General features: G+C 38.5%; 1 protein-coding gene across 3 annotated transcripts in view; it reads left to right on the top strand.

Annotated features, from left to right (window-relative positions):
* The window catches only part of LOC126458056 (probable multidrug resistance-associated protein lethal(2)03659), a 475280-nt gene that overhangs the window by 265735 nt on the left and 186377 nt on the right, over positions 1-23168 (top strand). For all 3 annotated transcript variants that reach the window (XR_007585566.1, XM_050094853.1, XM_050094854.1), the window contains 2 exons: positions 11821-12004; positions 14445-14591. Coding sequence is in view for 2 of the 3 variants with exons in the window: in XM_050094853.1 (XP_049950810.1) it covers positions 11821-12004; positions 14445-14591 (331 nt within the window). In the remaining variant the exon portion in view is untranslated. The remainder of the gene's footprint in view (positions 1-11820; positions 12005-14444; positions 14592-23168) is intronic.

Here is a 23168-nt window from a genome sequence, read left to right as displayed (position 1 = left end):
TTTTGAGAAATAACTACGGTGCAATATACATCAACATTTGACTCCTTTCACTTAATTTATTCATCTGATTATTAGATCTTCACTTTCAAACACTTTCAGTACTAAAATCCATATCAATAGTGATTTATTGATTTCTTATTCTTCTGTCAATGTAGATTAATGTACTTTATTTCATTTCTGCGTATTGATGACTTTTATTACATATGTGCAAGTAAAGATATCTGGTTTGAGCAGTAGCTAAGTGCATACTAAATTAAAAGTTTCACATAAATCATAATTTTTTTTGTTAGTATTGTTGTTTTTCACATCCATGCTTTTACATTGGGATGGCATACTCTAAGATCCTCTTGGGCACTCTGTGCAATGATGGTAGCTCCATACAGCACCTGCTGTGATATAGGGATTTGTTCCATTGAACTCCATCCATCATTTGCACACTGCTCAACTATTACCTCCAACAAATAACTGAAATACAAAACAAATATGTGAACATATATAAAGTATCATCTACATGTGAATAATAGAATGAGATTTTCACTCTGCAGCGGAGTGTGCGCTGATATGAAACTTCCTGGCAGATTAAAACTGTGCGCCCGACCGAGACTCGAACTCGGGACCTTTGCCTTTCGCGGGCAAGTGCTCTACCATCTGAGCTACCGAAGCACGACTCACGCCCAGTACTCACAGCTTTACTTCTGCCAGTATCTCGTCTCCTACCTTCCAAACTTTGCAGAAGCTCTTCTGCGAACCTAGCAGAACTAGCACTCCTGAAAGAAAGGATATAGCGGAGACATGGCTTAGCCACAGCCTGGGGGATGTTTCCAGAATGAGATTTTCACTCTGCAGCGGAGTGTGCGCTGATATGAAACTTCCTGGCAGATTAAAACTGTGCGCCCGACCGAGACTCGAACTCGGGACCTTTGCCTTTCGCGGACAAGTGCTCTACCATCTGAGCTACCAAAGCACGACTCACGCCTGGTACTCACAGCTTTACTTCTGCCAGTATCTCGTCTCCTACCTTCCAAACTTTGCAGAAGCTCTTCTGCGAACCTAGCAGAACTAGCACTCCTGAAAGAAAGGATATAGCGGAGACATGGCTTAGCCACAGCCTGGGGGATGTTTCCAGAATGAGATTTTCACTCTGCAGCGGAGTGTGCGCTGATATGAAACTTCCTGGCAGATTAAAACTGTGCGCCCGACCGAGACTCGAACTCGGGACCTTTGCCTTTCGCGGACAAGTGCTCTACCATCTGAGCTACCAAAGCACGACTCACGCCTGGTACTCACAGCTTGACTTCTGCCAGTATCTCGTCTCCTACCTTCCAAACTTTGCAGAAGCTCTTCTGCGAACCTAGCAGAACTAGCACTCCTGAAAGAAAGGATATAGCGGAGACATGGCTTAGCCACAGCCTGGGGGATGTTTCCAGAATGAGATTTTAACTCTGCAGCGGAGTTTGCGCTGATATGAAACTTCCTGGCAGATTAAAACTGTGCGCCCGACCGAGACTCGAACTCGGGACCTTTGCCTTTCGTGGGCAAGTGCTCTTCTGCTCTTCTGCGAAGAGCTTCTGCAAAGTTTGGAAGGTAGGAGACGAGATACTGGCAGAAGTAAAGCTGTGAGTACCGGGCGTGAGTCGTGCTTCGGTAGCTCAGATGGTAGAGCACTTGCCCACGAAAGGCAAAGGTCCCAAGTTCGAGTCTCGGTCGGGCGCACAGTTTTAATCTGCCAGGAAGTTTCATGTGAATAATAGTTTTTATCTTTGGACTATTCTTGTCCTATTTAGTTATTATTACATTTGTAATAAAATTAATTGTACATATGGTTGATCATTAGTAGAAACCAAGAGTACAGAATATTTTCATATTTCTAATGTTTATGGCAAAATACCTAAATTTAATTCAACGAAATCATGCATGCCACCCCCTTTACCCTTATAGGTGCCACTCCATGTAAATGAGTTAGCATGGTTCAGTAGTTAAAAGATAAAACAGATGTAATTATTTCAAACAATTGAAAATCCAGGATGGAATGTAACAATATCGTGAAAAGTAAAGTTGCTACTCACCATACAGTGGAGAAGCTGAGTCACAGATAGACATAACAAAAAGACTCTCACAAATAAGCTTCCAGCCAGCAAATCCTTCATTGAAAATAGACAAAACACACACACACACACACACACATACACACACACACACACACACACACACACACACACACACAAATGCAACTCACACACACATGACTGCAGTCTTTGGCAACTGAAGCCATGCTGCAAGCAGCAACACCAGTGCATGATGGGAGTGATGACTGGGTGGGGGTAAGGAGGAGGCTGGGGCAGGGAGGGGGAGGGATAGTAGGGTCAGAGTAGGGGGCAGTGAAGTGTTGCTAGGTAGCTCGCAGAAACGAGATGGAGAGAGGGTAGGGCAGCTATGTGTAGTCAGGAGGTTAGATGGGGGGCAGGGGGAGGTAGGTGGGGGGTAGCAGAAAAGGAGAGAAGTATAAAGACTGGGTATGATGGTGGAATGAGCTCCGTGTAGTGCTGGAATGGGAACAGGGAAGGAGCTGGATGGGTGAGGACAATGTCTAACTAAAGTTGAGGCCAGGAGGATTATGGGAATTTAGAATTTATTGCAGGGAAAGTTCCCATCTGCTCAGTTCAGAAAAGCTGGTGTTGGTGAGAAGGATCCATATGTCACATACTGTAAAGCAGATATTGAAATGAAAGATGTCATGCTGGGCAGTGTGCTCTGCAACAGGGTGTCCACTTGTTTCATGGCCACAGTTTGTCGGTGACCATTCATGTGAACTAACAGCTTGTTGGTTGTCATGTCCTCATAGAATGCAGGACAGTGGTTGCAGCTTAGCTTGTAGATCACCTGACTGGTTTCACAGGTAGCCCTGCTTTTGATTGGATAGGTGATGTTTCTGACCGGACTGGAGGAGGTTGTGGTGGGAGGATGTGTGGGACAGGTCTTGCATCTAGGTCAGTTACAGGGATAAGAGCCATGAGGTAAGTGGTTGGGTTGTGTAGGGATAGATGAGTATATTGTGTAGGTTTGTTGGATGACAGAATACCATTATGAGAGGGGTGGGAAGGATAGTTAGTGGAAAGGAATTTTCTCATTTCAGGGGACAATGAGAGGAAGTAAAAAACCTGGCAGAGAATGTAATTCAGTTGCTCCAGTCTTGGTTGGTACTGAGTTGCAAGGGGATGCTCCTCTGTGGTGAGACAGTGAGACTTTGGGAGGTGGTGGGAGACTGTAAAGATAAGGCATGGAAGATCAAAGCTTAGGAAGTTATTGATATGTGAACACTGGGTAGTATATTTTTTACTGTCCTAATTATATATTGAGATTATAACCTCAGTTTGTACAGTAGTAACAGGTAATAGTAACCTATTAGCACTAACAGAACAGTGATATGTCATCTGTCAAATCTCTGTTCTGATCAGTTCTTCTACGTTCTTATTTGTAACATATTCTGACTTATCCTTTGTCTCTGTTAATTCATTTTCTAATATGTGTGCTTTATTTTGAAGAATATCCTTAAGTAACTGAAGAGTATCTAAATGCTCAACTTTTCTTCCACTAATCCAAGACAGTCATCCAATTCTTGTACATATTTTTCATCTGTATTAGATAGTCCTCCTACCCATTGATAGAAACTTTTTTCTGTTTGATCCAATGTGTTGTTTATTTTTGAGATTACTTGCATTTTTTAAAATCTTTCTTTCCTAGCTTGAAGTGCATGTTTGTCAGTCTCCTGACAAATAGTAATTGGAAAACTACAAAAGTGGTATTGACAATAAAAAATTAGATACTAATAGTGAATGACACATGTCAACTGTAATCTAAATGAATAATATAAGCTACATAAGAAACTTTTTAAAAAAGTATTAACATTATTTTTTTAAAAAAATTAAGAAACTTTGAAAACATCTAAGTCTAGTAGAAATATTATGAAACAGATCTAAGTGATCTCTCTCCATCATTACCAGTAAGCAGCTTGACTGACAGAATTCTTGAGAACTATTGTTTTAGTTTCCTTACTCATAAAATCAAACATTTTCCTTAAGGCTCTCTTTTTTAATTCACTGAGATGTATCTCACTATTCAGACTTTGGAAGTGTTGAGTTTTTGTGATTAGGTCACTTCTAATTTGTGCCGAAAATATGCATCTAGTTGCAGCCTGGTTGTGATGTCACCTGAGGCAGCAGGTAAGCTGGCGTTTGACTGGTGTGGACTGATTGATAGCTGGGTGCAAAGTGAAGTGTGTCTCTGCCTCTCAGGCCATATTTATATATGGGCGCGGCAAACAGCTGAAGGGAACACCTGCCGTCATGTGCTCTATGCCTCGGCAGCAGCATCTAGATGGCCGGTTTCTCGAACACACATTATTTTATGACACTGTCATGAATCAATTTAGAATCTGTAATTGTTGTATGATTGGAGTTAAGTTGCCTTTAATCATAGGGAAAGTTTTAGTTCACCTGCATTTAAACTTGGCTGGTTAGAATTTTTAGATTGGAACCAACAGTAGAACATGATGTCTGAACTACAGCTGAACATGTTGTAGCTTTATAATTTAATGGGTTTCATCAATTGCTTTAGTCAGAACTTTCTATTATTAATATAAATGATACTTAATCCATTACAAATAAGGATCTTTTTGTTCTAAATTTTGTTTTCAGTAAATTACTCAAAAACTATTAGAGGCAGCTTAATGGGGTCACATAGTTAAGGTTCTTATATTGAACTGCAGCTTCATACCAATACATAACTCCATTTTCAAATATTCGTTTGTGGAGGAATATCCAGGAGAATTGCCCCAATTTAATTCTCGTACCTCTGAAAAACCGAATGAAATAAATATTAGTGTCAGTGTTGTTGAGTAACAACTGAAATTGTTAAATCGGAACAAAGCTCTAGGGTCCAATGGAATCCCTGTAGAATAATGTGCTGAATTTGTAGCTGAGTTAACCCCTCTTCTAAATTCTATCATAGATCTCTCAAACATAAAACCATGCCTAGTTCACACCCATCTACAAGAAGGATAGAAATATGATCCACAAACCTACCATCCAATATCCTTGACATCGGTTTATTGTAGAATATTAGAACATATTCTGAGTTCAAACATAATGACCTCCTCCATGCCAACCAGCATGGATTACAAAAACATGGATCATTTGAAACCCAATGTGCACTTTTCTTATGTGACATACTGAAAGCTTTGGATCAAGGCAGTAGATAAATGCTGTAATCTTTGTTTTCCAAAAAGCATTTGACCTGTTACCACATCTTCACTTATTGGGTGAAAAGTTTGATCATATGGGGTATCAAGTGAAACTGTGGCTGGATTGATAGTAACCTCATACTTTTTGCAGATGATGCAGTTATCTGTAATGAGGTAATGTCTGAAAGAAGATGCATGAATATAAGGTTTCAAAGTGGTACAGATATTTGCAATTTATTTTAAATGTCAAAAAATGTGAAAAAGTGCACTTCACAAAATGAAAAGTATCCTGTGACTATAATACCAATGAGTCACTGTTGGAACTGGCCGACTCATACAAATACCAGGTGGAATACTTTGTTGGGGTATGACATTGAATGATCACATAGGCTCCATTGTGGGTAAAGCAGGTGATAGACTTCTGTTAATTGGTAGAATATTGAGGAATGCAATCAGTCTACAGAGGAGATTGCTTACAAATCACTCATGCAATCAGTTAAGAATACTTCTCGAGTGTGTGGGATCCATACCAAATAGAACTAACAGGGAATATTAAATGTATACAGAGAAGGGCAACAGGAATAGTCACAGGTTTGTTTGATCTGTGGGAGAGTGTCACAGGAATACTGAATAAACTGAACTGGCAGACTCTTGAAGATAGACATAAATTATCCTGAGAAAGTGTACTAACAAAGTTTCAAGAACCAGCTTTAAATGATGACATATTGCTCACATAAGGGTTGTGAGGACAAGATTAGAATAATTACAGCATGCACAGAGGCATTTAAACAATCATTCATCCTATGCTCATACATGGGAAGAAACTCTGATACCTAGTTCAAGGTGACATATCTTCTGCTATATACTTAACAGTGGTTTGCAGAGTTTATGTGTCCCATGGTGAGTCAAAATGTTTCTAGCCCAATAAATAAAGAATGCCAGGAATTTCCTAATACCAATTTATTTTTCAGTTTAATACCTGTATACACTAATACACTTGTGGGCATGCTCATATAATTTCTGCAGACCATTCAAATAAAAGGTCTTTGATTTTGAGTCCAACTGAGCATTCACAGCATCAATCACTGCATCATCATTGTCAAATCATTATCATTGAGGTCTTTTTTCAGTTTTGGGAAAATAAAAAAGCCTGATGGAGCCAAATCTGGAGAATATGGCAGATGACGTAAAAATTCAAACCGGTAGTCATATAGTGTTTCCAGTGTTGTGAGGGCTTTGCGCACTGGTGTGTTGCCCTGATGCAAAAGAACTCCACACAACAATTTTCTGTTTCCTTTTTTTTCTTTATCTCTTCTCTCAAACAGTGCAGGAAGGTGCAATAGTATGCTGCATTAATAGTTATGCCCTTTTGCAAGTAATCCATCATAATTACCACTTCTGCATCCCAGAAGACCGATGCTATCACCTTACCAGTTGATTTTTGCAGCCAGAATTTTTTTGGGATAGGGGATGAATGATGTTTCCATTGTTGTGACTGTTGTTCTGTCTCAGGATCAAAGTGGTGAGCCCACATTTCATCCATTGTCACATATCTTGCAAGAAAGCTGTCTTCATCGATTTCAAATTGGCGGATGATTTCTTCACAAGACTGCACACACTCCCATGTCTGCTCTGCTTTCAAGTATTTTGGGACCACTGAGATGAAACTTTCTGCATTCCCAAAATATCCACAACAATGTCATGAGCACACTCATGGGAGATTCCAAATGTTGTTTCATTGACCTGCAGCATCGTTTGATGATCCTACAAAATCATATAGTGAATTGCAGTCACTGTTTCATCAGTGGCAATTGTGACAGGCCTTCCACTCCTTTGCACATCTTCCAGACTCATTCTTCATTATTCAAAGCTGGACAACCAGTTTTTCACTGTTACATAAGATGGAGCAGTGTCCTTAAATGTATTCCACATGTCCTCTGCAATTTCCTTGGGCATCATTCCCTTCAAATGAAGATATTAAATCACAGCATGGTTCTTGATTCTCCTGAAATTTGCCATTTTGCTTACATTATGGTATCGAACGCATTCTAGTGGAAAAACTAACGAAGCTGGAGCTGTGAAATTTGACTTGCATACCCACTAAAGGTCACCATAAAAGTAAGTGGTGATTTTTGAGCAAGACATTACGGTAACTATCTCAGGCTAGAAACTTTTTGACTGCGCCCCATGTATGTAGATGTAGAGTGGTGTAACTCTGAAAATTTCTCATGTGAAAGGGACATTCATATGTGGCTGTGATTGATCCATCACCTATCATTTGGTTGCATCATATTTGGCTTGGTTTGTATCTGAATGTGTGTGGAAAGGGGACTACTTGCACATCTAATTGACAGATGCATCCAGTCTAACTAAATCCGTGTCCATCCCAGGGATTTCCAATGTGTTTCTCGGGCATATTTTTGGGTTAAATTCTTCCAGAGCTACAGTATACATATAGTTTCAGTTGAAACAGTTGCTAGCAGAACAAAACTGCAGCTTTGATGAAGCCCAGGACATTTAAAAAAAATTGCAATTAATGTCTTCCCTCAAAACACCATTAATAAAAAAAAAAGACGTTCTCATATTCACACAAAAATATGAAACTATAGGTGGAATCTCGACAGACATGCATATCAGAACATCATGGAAATCACTGAAACTGAACAGATACATATTGATGGGTACAATTTAAAATTGTACTGGTATAGACATAATAAAAAGAAATGTGTGGGGTTCTGCTTATGGAAAAAAAGTTAAGTCCCAGGGTTTTTGAATTAATGAATATTGTGCTGAACGACTCTTTGAATGCTGTCACAAAATAGTGGATTAGTAAACACACATTTATTCTAAACTTTCACTCTGCAGTGAAGTGTAAGTAGTGAGTTTTATTAAAAATGGAATTTAGGAATTTATTGTTACTTATCATGTATATTATTACATTTCAATTACTTTGAACACGGGCATTATCTGAGAACTGATTTTTACATATTTTTGGAAAAAGGGTTTATATGTTATAATTAATTGTATCAAGCAGTTACTTGAGTTGATGGAGGTGAGAAGGCAGTAGGGAGGGGATGCAAGAAGGGTGTAGTGGGAAAGAGGCAGGTCTTTGGACAGATGACTTTGTGGGTGCACAACAAGACAAAAAAAGTATGGAGGGTGCAACAAAAAGAGATGAAGGGTACAACAAAAAGAGATGTAGGAAGGGATAGGGGGAACCGAGTTATGTACTTTTTTTATCTTGTTGTGGTGCTGTGAAGACATCATTCTGCCCAAAGTCCTGCTGCTTTCCTGCTACCCATCCTTGTATCCTTCCCAACACCTTCCACACATCCATGAGCTCAGGCAACTCTTTCAGCAATCAAGTATCAATAATTAGTCTTGCTGTGGCCATGGGAGGATGCATTTGGGTGTCTGTGTGGTTGTGTGTATGTGTTTCATGTTGCTGGGAAAAGAGCTAGTGTTCAAAAGCTAGTATGACTGCTGATTTTCTGTTATGTTTACTGCACTCCACACATTGATTCATTATAGGTGAATAGTTGGCATTCCTTATTTTACATATTGCTCCATCAAGGAATTTTCATTTTCATTATTTACCATAACTACTGTTTGTATTAGTATTTTGTTATCAATAGGTCTTGGAGGTGTTTTTTACATTATATAATACAGAAATAATTGTAGTAGTATCTATAGATTTTTAAAATAAAAGTCACCTATACTTATGTTATTATTATGAATGGAGCATTTAACATACATCAGCTTTATGAAAATCTCTTATAACTTTCAATATTTTGTGCATTATTCTGTATTTTACATTTTTTGGCATGAGTAAATCAGAACCATACAATGACTGAAGAAAGGATTCTCATGTAATCTTATCAAATATAAATCAAACAATGGAAACTCCGGGTAGGAACATCAGTAGTGTAGGAAAAGACAGATTGCTACTCACTGTAAAGAAGACACACGAAGATGCAGACAGGTACAATAAAAAGACACTAACATAAAGCTTTCGGCCACAGCCTTCAACAGTAACAGAGAGACACACACCATTCACATACACAAGCAAACAGACCTCATGAACACATGACCGTCAACTCCAGCATCTCGGGCTGGAATGCAATTATCACATTGGATGCAAGCAGCAAATTCGAGGCGGTGGGGAAGGGGAAGGGATAGTAGTCTAAGGGTGGAGAGAGGGAGAGAAATGCTGTCTGGTGGAGTGTGCAGGTACTAGACTGCCAACAGGCGCAGCACCAGGAGGTGGTGGAGCAAGGAGCAAAATAGGTGAGGAATGGGGAAAGGTGAGTGTATGCATTGGCAGAGGACTGCAAATAAACAGGGTGGGAGATAAGAATGGGAAGGGGATGATAGGACAGGGGGTGGGGGTGGGTGGGGGGTGGAAACAGTTGGGTGGAGGGTATGGGGATAGTATGTTGCCATAGGTTGAGGCTGGGATAGTTACGGGAGCGGAGAATGTGTTGTTCCCTGCTCCTCGCCATTTTTGCTCCTTTCTCCCGTCCTCCCTGCCCCACAACCTCCTGACACTGCATCTGTTGGCAGTTTAGTCCCTGTACACTCCACCAGACAGTGTTCATCTCTCTCCTAACCCTACTACCCCTCCAGATTGCTGCTTGTATCCCACATGATAGTTGCATTCCGGCCAAAGATTCTGGAGTTGGTGGTCACGTGTGCATGAGATGCGCTTGCTTGTGTGTGTGAATGAATGGTGTGTGTCTCTGTTTTACTGATGAAGGCTGTGGCCAAAAGCTGCATGGAAGTGTCTTTTAATAGTGCCTGTCTGCAACTTGACTTGCCTTCTTTACAGTAAGTAGTGATCTGTCATTTCCTATATTGTTCATATTCTTTTCAGATATAATTATCAATACTTATACCCAATGTGTTATGTGAGACTTCATCCTACTAACATATGCTATGGCGGGCAACAAACTGCACAGTACTTGTATTGAACACAAGCTACTTATTTATGAACTCTGATTTGCAAAGTTACATAAGTGCTGAGCATTATACCTTCACCATGAATAATAAATGGAGTGGAAACTTCAAAATTCTTTGGAGTCCATGTTGATGAGAATTTAAACAGGAAAAAGCACTTGGAATTACTAAAACAAATTAGTTCAGCAACAATTCAACAATATGTGAGTGCAGGCTTTCTCAGCGAATTTCATATATGAAGTCTTCATAGGTTGTCAGCTGAGTAGCATCGTCATATTGTAGCTACTTGGCTGACAACGTGTGAAGACATCATATATAAAAAATTCAAAAATAAAATATTGAGAATGTAATGTAACAATATTATGAAAAAGATAGTTGCCACTCACCATAAAGGGGATATGCTGAGTTACATATGCGCAGCAAAATGACTGTCAGAAAACGAGTTTTGACCAACAAGCCACCATCAGATACATGACATACACACACCCACACACACACCCACCTACCCACACACACACACACACACACACACACACACACACACATGCAAACGCAACTCACACACACATGACCACACTCTCTGGCTGCTGAGGACACACTGTGAGCAGCTGCGTGTGATGGGAGATGCAACCGGATGGCTCCCTGTTTCCTTACTACCTTCACCATGAATAATCAATAGAGTGGAAACTTTAAAATTCTTTGGAGTCCTTATGATGAGATTTTAAACAGGAAAAAGCACTTTTGGAATTACTAAAACAAATTAGTTCAGCAACTATTCAACAATATGTTAGTGCAATCTTTCTCGGTGAATTTCATATATGAAGTCTTCATGGGTTGTTATTTCAGCCACATTTGCACTTACAATAATTGGGGAGGGACAAATCGGTATGTTGCCGTACTTTGCATATTTTCATTCAGTGTCATAATGAATAATGTTCTGGGGTAACTTGTCTTTGAGAAAGAAGGTCTTCATTGCACAAAAACATGTTGTAAGAATAATATGTAGTGCCCACTAAAGATCATTTTTTTTAAAAAGTTGGGCATTCTGACTACTACTTCACAGTATATTCATTCTCCTATGAAGTTTGTCGTAAATAATACACTGCAGTTCAGAAGAAGCAATTATGTTCCTAATTACAATCCCAGAAGGAAAAATGACATTTATCACTTCACATTAAAGCTGTCTTCAGCACAAAAAGGGGTGCACCATGCTGCAACTGAAATTTTTGATCACTTACCTAGTGATATAAAATGTCTGACAGACAACAGGGTAAAGTTTTAAAACAAACTGAAAAAATTTTTCCTTGACAACTTCTGCTTTGCCATAGAAGAATTTCTGTTACTGTAATGTGTAAAAGGTGGTGATCAGTAATTACTGACTCACATCTGTATTATGTTTTTAATGAGAGAGAGAGAAAGAGAGAGACAACTTATAAATGTTCAGTGTGCAGCCATATTCACAAATTTGTGAATGTAAAATGACTAATTCCACATCATTTTGATGTATCATGCAAAATGATCAATTGAACCTGAAACTAACTAACTAGCTAACTAATGTACTGTATGTGAACATTACCAGTAAGTAAATGCTTATAAGCTTTGTCAATCCATTTTATGTCTTTCAGGGCTGTTTATCGCAAAGCGGACATCTATCTTCTTGACGATCCTCTTTCTGCTGTTGATCCACATGTAGCAAGAAATCTCTTTGATCAGTGTATTACAGGACTACTCAAAAACAGCATATGTATCCTTGTTACTCACCAGATTCAGTTTCTACATTATGTAGATGAAATAATTATTCTTCAAGATGTAAGTCATATTTTGTTTTGTAATATATTTTGACAACTTTATTTTTGAATACTGTGACAAACACTGGAAATAAGTCTTGAAATTTGTGACTAGATGCAGAAGTAGAGACTACAGCTTACCACTGTAAAGTATACTTTTCCTATCCTGCATTTTATAAGTTGCAATGAAAAACACTTTATAAAGTGCAGAAATTCATAATGACATTATCTCAAAAACAAAAATTGAAAGATCATTAATGTTCACTTGAAATAACAAACACAAAGTTTACTGTCTTGATAAGAGATCCATGGGAAGTGTCATCCCATATGGCCGTAGGGCAGGGTCCAAAGAAGGACTGTGCCAGTGGAGTAGCATAGGCACGATGACAGTGTGAAGCAGAGGGCAGTGTCCTGGCATGTCTCAGTGACTTCCAATAAATGGACTGTAAGGGCAACTGAACTGTACTGTAACTAGAACTGGAACTGATACTGACCTTTGGAGACTGTGTCTGACCTTATGTACCCAGCTGGCAGAAGTACATTTGTTTCCACATGATGTGTAAATGGTGTTTGTTCTTTGATAGCAGCACTGCCAGTTTTCTGATGCATTTGTTGTTTTGATTCATAGCTTGTGCCCCTTGGTGGAGCCTGGAAAAAACGATGTATAAACTTACTGTTCATACACAGCACAATGTAGTAATATTTGATGCCTATCTTGGACATTGGGAGGTGATGGAAAGCAACCATGCTTGGTTAAGACTGGCAGTGGACAAGTGTGGCCTATTGCCTATATACAACAATACTAACAAGCAGTAATGATAGCATATGTTTACTCACACCAATAATGATGAGAATTATTTCTTGATTACTTTTTATATGTAAAGGAAAAGAGTATTTGTTTGAAAAAACCAGTGATCTTCTTAATCTGTTCAGCTGTTTTTATCTGTTACTTCATAATCATTCAGAGAATACTGTCAACTGCGTACTCTATAAAAGCTATAAAAGTTAAAACCTGTTTGATGTAAACATTAGTATTAACTGGAGTCTATATCCCTGAGCCCAAATAGTTTGATAAATTGTAGGAGTGCCCAATAAAGTACTCTTTTACTTTATTTTTAAATATTTGGTTATTTCCAGTTTCTGCCTGATCCCTGCTGACAACCTGTTAAAGACTTTTGTACCAAAATATGAAATTTCATTCTGAGCTCTAGTCATAGGAATCCACAGTCTCTGTGGAAATTATTTTTACTTCTAGTATTGTGATTTAACCATTCATCCTAAATTTAACATTATTATTAATTACATAATAGAATTAATTACATAATAGTATCAGGAATTAATCATATTAGTATGTGTATAATAATTACAGTATCCCTGAAGAGGCCTTAGCATGATGTTTGGTTACCATCTGTACACAATATTCTTACTGCATGCCTCTGTCTAATAAATGGTTTTCTGACCTTAGCTGCATTGCCCCTGATGATTTATCGACAGACAGTATTGAGTGAAAGTATTTTAACAATCCCACGTGTAGATCAACATAATGAGGAAGATTTCTAAATCAGTCTGAAGTGAACATTTTCTTTAACTTCTCATAATCTGGTGCCCACCTCAGTGTTTAATCCATCTGGATGCGTAGAATTTTGCATACACAATTTCATTTGATGTAGGCCAGTTTATCTCCACACATATCCATGTAGCTTCAGGTCAGCATGAACTTGGATAATTGAAAGTTTGCTGTATAAAGATGTAAACTTGATGAATCGTTTCTGGTTCTGAAATGGACATTACAGTGACCTTCTCATTGATTAATTTCTGTTTCATAGGTAGCTCAAGTTAAAGTAGTGGATTCACTTTCATCAGCAGTGGGATTCAAATCCATGCTGAATTACTTTATCTACAATTTCAATATATAAATTTATATATCTATATATATTGAAATATATATTATGTAGATCTGCAGGTGGGATTGTTAACATACTTTCACTCAATACTGTCTGTCGATAAATCATCAGGGGCAATGCAGCTAAGGTTGGGATGGTTCCCCTTGAAAGGACATGGCCAGTTTATTTCCCAATCCTTCCCCTATCTGAGCTTGTGGTCTGTCTATTATGACTTCACCATCAGTGAGACTTTAAACTTTAATTTTCTGTTTCAAAACATTCTCACAGAATCCTGGACCCAAAGGTAGCTGCAATGTTAGAAGAAACCTGTGTGTTAAAGGATGTCCTCAATTTTGATGGATTATTGTTACATTATAAGTAATTACTTTAATTGCCTTGAGAAATATTACTTCCTTTTCATTAATATGTGCCATTTCAGAACCTGTAAAATGATGTGACAGCTTAAACCTGTCTGTGCCTGTGCCTCGTTGAGGGGGAGGGAGGGGGGGGGGGGGCGGGAGAGGAACTGTTTGCAACATGAGCTAGCTGAGAAAAGGAATTATCTGTTATTATTTTCAGGGTGTGGTTCAAGCAAAAGGCAGTTATTCTGAGCTTCAGGTGTCTGGCCTGGATTTCACTAAACTTATGAATTCTGAGATCAGAGATAAAAGTGCAGAAGAAGACAGTGGGCCTGAAGATGAAATAGAAAAACAAGATTTCATTGAGGTGAGCTACATTCAGACTTACCACTAATCCAGCCTTTGGTGGTAATGCATATCTCTCCCATCCATAGGTTATAAACATTTTTTTAAGCAATCTGTTGTAGAAAAACTTTTCATCTACTGGGACAATGCTTACTACAAATTTTTCTTCTCATAAATTATCACTAAACCACAAGTTATGTTTAAATAGTGTGAAGAGTTAAAGAAAGTTAACAAAACTTGCAAAATGCACACTGTCAGCAGTGTTCATAAAGCTGTCTTCCTTGCTTGGAGACTGATTGGCAGTATACAGCATTCACATCAGAGACTGTATTTCTTATTATGACAACTTGACTGGTATCCTTTATTATATTGATCTCTCAAGGAATTTTTTTTTCTCTGAAAAATATTAGTTGACTGTATTCTTTCCATTAAACTGCATATTTATTTCCAATTATAAGTCTACCTTATCCATCATATTTTATTGTTTCCTGTTGCACATTCTGTATTCCTTGATTTTAGATGGTACTATATTACCATGGCATCTTTGACTCATTCTACACATTCATTCTGAATAGTGTCATATGATTGGAGGGACAAAATAATAGGTACTAATTAATAATTGCTTATTAAATAATAAAAAAAATTATTGGAAAGAATAATTGAAAGAAACTGGAAGGTACACATATGCTGGGTTCTCATTATTTGGTACTAATATAAACAGACCTTCAGTGTCAATACATTTAAGATCAATATTCATCATGTAAAGTTACAAACTTCTCCTCACTAGTTCCATTGTGCATAGAGCTGGTTATGACAATGCTGATACAATATCGCTGCTCCTCAAAATTCCTCGTGTCTTGTTTTGAACCTCCTGATGCAGGATTGTCAGTGCAGACGAAATGATGAACAGATGGATGTGACTGATGCAAATATATATGTGATTAAACTTGCCTTCCTAATAACTTCTGATGATGATGATGAAGTCCCATACTCCGTAACAGAGCGTAGGGGACGATGCAGGAGACCCGCACCGCCGTACTAGGCAAGGTCCTAGTGGAGGTGGTTTGCCATTGCCTTCCTCCGACCGTAATGGGGATGGATGATGATGATGAAGACACAACACCCAGTCATCTCGAGGCAGGTGAAAATTCCTGACCCCGCCGGGAATCGAACCCGGGACCCCGTGCTCGGGAAGCGAGAACGCTACCGCGAGACCACGAGCTGCGGACTAACTTCTATAACACTTTTTCACATATGGTTGGAATCCACATTTTTAAACAGTACTGGGATGGCTGAGCTAGTCATACATCTGCCTGCTATGACTTATAGAAACAAACAGGTGAAGATACAGAAATTAATCAGTTGAAGAATGTTTCTCTTCTCTTTTTTTGTATCAAAACATTATCTCTGGCACAATATAACTTGCTACTTTACCATTGGTTTTATATACTCAATAGCTTACATGTGTAAAAAGAAAAGAATGAAGGAAGAAAAAAAAATAATACGAGCCATTATAATTCACTATATTGAAGGCCCTCCTTCTTGATATGATTTATGCAACATGATGTGTGAATGAATGAAAACATGAATAAGAATTCTGCAATTTGCCATCTGCTCACCCTTTGTCTACAAATGTTCTTTTTGACCATCATCAACATCTCTCTCTTTCTCTCCCTTCCCACCCTTTTTTCTTTCAATTCAGACTGTGATCAAATCTCACAAGAATATGCATGCATGGATAAGTATACTGATGCTAAGAACTTGTAATAATTATTCTGGTTAAAAAAGAAGAATGATGTTTACCACGCTTACATCTTTGTGTTGATCATAGTTTACAACATCATCCTTGTACAGAAAACACAAATTTACACTACATCATGATAATCTTCTTATGAATTTACAACAATTAATACAGTTAAAAAAGCAAATGGATGTTTATAGTTTTGCGACACATTCGTGACCTTAGTTTACAACTTTAGCTTTTCTATAAAAGACACAAATTTGAAAATTAAAAGGTATTTATAATTTTATGATATACACTAATATCGATTGTGTTACTGACTGAAAGATTCTGGAGGAACTCATTCAGACTACAGAAGCCGCTTGCTTCTCTAGTATTTAGTACAGTATATATTCAGCCTAAATAGAAACTTAGAATATAACATGAAAGGTGACCTGCAGAGTATAGGAGCAGCAACGACACTCACGCTTGTGGGTTCGCGGAGGTTTCACGGCACCATAACCAGCCCTGTCTTAACAAGGCTGTTAGCCTTGTTAACAAAGAGCTGAGTGGCTTGCTGTTGACTGAAATGAAGTCTAATATGTGTGCCATGCCTGTTGCTGCAATTGGGCAATGGGGATGCACAAATCACGGCCTGCACTTGGTTGGGAGGGGGAAGGAAAGATTAGCTGAGCATCTTGTAGAAAGTGTTAAGGAGATTATAAAAACAAAAGACAAAATCCCTGTGATTACTGCAGCCAAAGGGGCACATTTTTTAGGTTGTAATGGGGTTGCAGACAGAGATTCCTGAAAGAAATTAGAGCGAAAAAACGCTTTAATATATGTAACAGTTTCCAGAATAATAAAATTAATTTGTGTCATCAGAAAATCAGGGACTGAAAACAAGATAGATGAGATTCTCGTATGCCTAGAATATGTGTAAAATTCTGAAGGGATTCATGTTCTGTGTGTTTCAGAACACCACATAACCACTGGGATAAAGAAGTTAAATATCTGAGGTTAGAGACTAGCACCATTTTCATGTAGATTATCATTGAAAAAGAAAGAGTTGCAACATAATGTAAAAGTTGGATGCTGTAAAGTTCCTCCCATTATTATTTATATTGAAATTTTTAAACTTTGATGTCATTGCACATGTGTGATGATCACTTTGGTAGCAGTGTTTATTTGCACTGATCAGGCAGAATATTATGATCACCAATCAGGTATCAATATAAACCCATCCAGGTGATTGCAGAATTATTTGGTGAGGAATGACTGCTAGTCAGACACATGCATGATACATATAGTATCAGAGAGGGTACTGTCCATGTGTAGAATGGGGAAGGCACATGATCTATCTAAGGTTGATCATGAGCAGATTGTGATGGTCCAGAGGCTCGACATGAACATTTCAGAAACTACATGATTTGTTGGGTGTTGCAGGAGTGCTGTGGTGAGTGTCTTCCACACATGGCAAAACCAAGGTGAAACCACATCCAGATGTCATGAGGTTCGTGGTCACCCCTCACTACAGAAGTTGGACATTGTAGGGTGGGCAGACTGGTAAAACAGGAGAGGCATGTGATCAACAGCACTGGTCATTGATGCAGTGGCTGAGTGTTGTGTGGTCTGATGAATTCTGATAAATTCTTTGTCATGCCAATAGGAGGATGCTCCTTGACACCTGCACTGCAGGATGGAGACAAGCTGGCAGCAGCTCCATTATGCTCTGGGAAACATTCATGAGGGCCTCCATGAGTCCAGTGGAGCTCATGTAAGGTGCCATGACAGCCAAGGAGTATCGTCCTCTGGTTGCAGACCACATACATCACTTCACAATGATCACGTTCCCGATGGCAGTGACATTTTTCAACAAGATACTGCACCATATCACAAGACAAGCAGTGTGATGGAGTGGTTCAAGGAACAAAGTGGTGAGTTCCAATTGATGTGCTGGCCTCCCAACTCACCAGATCTGAAACCGATCGAACACATCTGAGATGTGACTGAGCATGGCATGAGAAATCATCTTTTCCCTCCATGGAATCTATGGGAACTAGGTTACTTGTGTCTGCAGATGTGGTGCCAACTCCCTAAAGTTACCTACCAAGGCCTTATTGCTTTCCATGCCATGCTGCGTTGCTGCTGGTATCAGTGCCGAAGGTGGACGTACCAGCTATTAGATAAGTGGTCATAATGTTCTGGCTGATCAGTGTATAAAATTCAAGAGGGGTATCTTCACACATATTGTTAATTATTTACTTAACTTGCAAATGGCTTCAGTGTCCAGAGGTCTGTGTAAATGTGAAGTGTAAATGTATTTCAATAGGTCATGGTATAAATACACTAATGAGCTGAAACGTAATGACCACCTGCTTAATAGCTTGTTTGTCCATCTTTTGAATGAAATGCATCACTGATTCTGCATATTCAGAATCCATCAGTTTCTTGATAGGCTTCTGGAGGTATGTGGCAGCAGATGTCCATGCGCAGGTCAAGTAATTCACATAAATAATGGGCCACTGATTTGTGTACATGGTAATGGCACCCAATAGCAACCCAAATGGGATACAAAGGATTTGCATGAGGAGAATTTGATCATTGAGACAATAATGTGAGTCCACTATAATGCTCCTTAAACCACTGTAGCATAATTCTGGCTCCAAGGCATGGACAATTATACTGCTGAAAGATGACATTGCCATCGGGACAGACATCAAGGATGAAGGGATGCAGGTGGTTCACAGCTGTCAGCGTGTCATTGATTCATTGATTACTACCACAGGTCCCACACATGAGAACATCTCCCATTGCATAATTCTGCTCCCACCAGCCTGTCTCCATGATGCGCTGCACCTTTCAAGTCACTGTCCACCTTTTGCAGATGATACTAGTATTATAATAAATCCCATTAGTCAGAAAGCAACAAAAGAGACTGTGAATGATGTTTTCCAAAGAATTATTAAGTGGTTCCCAGAAAATGGACTGTCCCTAAATTAAAAAAAAAGAAAAAGCTCTATATCCATTACTGTACAACACAGTCATACTAACAGTTGATGTAGTACATGAACAGGAGTCAGTATATAGGAGTTCCCCAAAATTTTGGAAAAAAAAGCTCTATGCCCAGCACTGTACAAGAGAGTAGGGTCATACTAACAATTGATGTAACATGTAAACAGGAGTAAGTATATAGGTTAGGATGCTCCAAATTTTTGGGTGTACATATTGTCAAAACCTTGAACCAGAAGGATCTTCTCAAACAGTTAACTCCAACTGCTTTTGTTCTTTGTATAACTGCTAATACTGGAAACAAATGAATTAACTTCCAGACATATTTTTGATATTTCCGCACAATAATATCTTATGAAATAATTTTCTGGAGTGATTCACCACATAATCTGTGGTGTTCATCCACAAATGCTATGTAGAAACCTCTTCAAGGAGCTAGGTGTTTTAGTTGTGCCACACTAAAGAAACTCGTCATAAATCATCCACCATAATTTCAGAACAGTGGATGAGGTCTATACCTACAACACTAGAGGGAAAAGGGACCTTTATTGCCCATTATTAAAGCTGTCAGTGGCGTAGGAAGGGTTCAACATGCAGCAACAAACATCTTTGATAGTTTTCCCCATGACATTAAATGTTTGACAGGTAGCATGCAAATTTTAAATCTAACCTGAAATCATTTCTTCTGAACAATTACTTCTCTTCGATGGACTAATTTCTATATAAAAACAGGTAGCCTGTAAAAAACTTGTTTTTAAGTGTATTTGCATGAGCAGAACTTAAAAGTAATATGTTAAAAAATGTTAACACTAATCATGCGCAAATATCCTATGAACTGCCTCATTCCATATCACGTTGACAAAATAACTGTTCAAATTACATGAAAAACATGCAACTAACTCAATGTCATAGTACAATTTATTTAAAAGATGCATTTTAGAAGCAATTTTTTGTGTTTTAACCCTCTCACAATACCAATTGGGATGGGGGGGGGGGTTACTTATACCCACATTAAAAATTTTTATAATAAAGTCAGTCATTTTAAATTTAAAAAAAAATATTTATTGTTTTCAGTGACTTCTTTTACCAAATTCCATAAATATTTTAAATTTTTCAGTTAAATTAACTTAACAAACATTGCTTTTCTCCCCCCTCCTCACCCCTCACCCTTGTTTCACAAATTTTATTATGTTTACTGCACAACCTATGCTTTGGGTTATAAGCCCGTTCTGAAGTACATTACTGATTCCAAAGATGATAAAGCAAAGATAAACATGATGATCAGTCCAAGATAAACATCTCAACATCTTAAGGTATTGATCCTTGGCTGACAATTTGCAGCATCGTACTCAGGGTGGCCCAAGGTCATCTTGTTTGGAGTCAAGTGGAGAATGTAAACCAGAGGCTATGTTGACTCTGTGACAAAAATGGTTGTAGATTCCTCAACCTATGCTATGGGGTGGAAGGTTGTAGGATGCCCCTCGATAGATCAGGGGTGTGCTACACACAGGAAGCAGCTACATGGGTAGCACAGTACTTGTGGTGTGCACATAGGTTTTTTAGATTAGGTTCCTCCCCATGGGAAACAAACTGCTGGCCTGAAAAATTACCAGTTCATGACACTGATTTAGGTGTGCCAACTGTGAAAATTGTTAGTTGACCTAAACAGCTCATTCCAAAGGATTTAAATGTGCTAAATCTCATGTTAGTAAATTGTCGAAGTGTCTGTAACAAGATTCCCAAGTTACTCTCTGAAATAAACTGTAGTAATGCCAGTATTGTATTAGCTACTGAAAGCTGGTTGAAACCAGACATAAATAACAGTGAAATTTTGAACTCGGATTGGACAATGTTTAGGAAGGGTAGGACTGATGCTATGGGAGGTGGTGTGTTCATTGCAGTAAAAAGCTGTTTAAATGCAATTGAGATCGATACTGGGGTGGACTGTCAAATAGTCTGGATAAAGGTGTCAATCAGACAAGGAGTGGCCATTGTATTAGGATGTTTTTATAGACCACCAGCACCCACAACAAATGTCGCAGGAAGTTCCAGAGAAAGTCTTGAGTACATAGGAAATAAATATCCAAATTATCCATTAGTTATAGGTGGAGACTTTAATCTTGTGTCCATTGACTGGGAAAATTTCACGTTTATCACAGGGGGCAGAAGCAAAGACTTGTTGGAAGTTAATCTGGAAGCATTCTCAACATACAACCTTGAGCAGTTGGTTAGAAAACCAACTCAAGATGGGAACATATTACATATCTTGGTGACAAACGGACATGATCTTTTTTGAGGAATTTATTCTAGAAGAAGGTATTAGTGACCATAATGTCATTGTGGGTTCTATGTCAGTGGAAGTTGCAAAAAAAAAAAAAAAAAAAAAAAAAAAAAAAAAAAAAAAAAAAAAAAAAAAAAGAAACAGCATAGAGTTTCCTTGTTTGGGAAAGCAAATAAAAGTGTCGTTAATGAATATCTTCATAGTCAGCTCCAAGCATTCACCATGGGGCACAAAGATATCAAGCATCTTTGGTCAGAATTTAAACGTATTGTCCACCACATGCTAGAGAAATATGTGCCTAACAAAAATATAGGGGAGGGAAAGGACCCACCTTGGTTCAACAAACATATTAGGAAGTTGCTGAGAAAGCAGAGAATTTTGCACAGTCATTTTAAACGTAATCACTGCCCTGCTGACAAACAGAAATTATGCAAAATGAAAGCAGTTGTCAAAAGGTCAATGGGAGATTCTTTTAATGAATTTGAAAGCAATATTTTATCTGCATATTCTAAAAGTAACCCCAAAAAACTTTGGTCATACATGAAATCTGTGAACACTACAAATAATTCAATGACTTCTCTTGCTGACAGTATGGGTAATGTAACAGATGATGATAAACAAAAGGCCGAAATTGTAAACCTTGCTTTCAAAAACTTATTTACAGTAGAGGACTACAGCACCATTCCCCCTTTCAATTATTGAACAAATGCAAGGATGGCTGACATAATGTTTAATGTATCTAGGATTGTAAAACAGTTAAGAGCCTTAGATGCCAGGAATGCATCTGGCCCAGACCATATCCTCGTAGGATTTTATGTTGAGTATGCTACAAATATAGCCCCATTCTTATCCATCATCTATCAGAGATAATTGAAACAGCAAAAAGTTCCACAGGACTGGAAGAAGGCCCCGGTCATAGCAATCAATAAAAAGGGTAGAAAATCGGATGCACATAATTACTGGCCAATTTCACTGACATTGATTTTTTGTAGAATCATGGAACATATTTTGTGTTCAGACATAATGACCTTTCTAGACTCTGAGAAGCTCATCTGCAGAAACCAGCACTGTTTTAGGAAACAGCGGTCATGCGAGATACAGCTGGCCCTCTTTGTGCATGATATACAACAGGCTTTAGATACTGGCTCCCAGGTTGATGCCATATTCATCGACTTCCAGAAGTCATCGACTCAGTTCCACACTGTCGCTTGCTCCAAAAAGTGTGCGCTTACGGTCTATCCAATGACATATGTGGTTGGATAGAAAGTTTTCTAACAGACAGAGAGCAGTATACCGTCCTGAATGGGGAGACTTCAACAGAAACAAGCATAACATCAGGTGTGCAACAGGGCAGCGTAATAGGCCCACTGCTTTTTATGATTTACATTAATGATCTGGTTGATGATGTTGACAGCAGCATTAGACTGTTCGCCAATGATGCTGTATTCTACAGGGAAGTAGTATCCCATGAAAGTTGTGAACAAATCAATGAGGATTTGCAGAAAATAAATGCTTGATGTAATGACTGGGAGTTCTCTCTCAATATTAGTAAGTGTAACCTACTGTGTACAACAAAGTGAAAATCC

Source organism: Schistocerca serialis, chromosome 2, assembly GCF_023864345.2.
Source record: "Schistocerca serialis cubense isolate TAMUIC-IGC-003099 chromosome 2, iqSchSeri2.2, whole genome shotgun sequence".
In the NCBI taxonomy this organism is placed as follows: Eukaryota; Metazoa; Arthropoda; class Insecta; order Orthoptera; family Acrididae; genus Schistocerca; species Schistocerca serialis.
The sequence above is the reverse complement of the archived record's forward strand: the minus strand, read 5'-3'. Positions and strand labels throughout refer to the sequence as shown.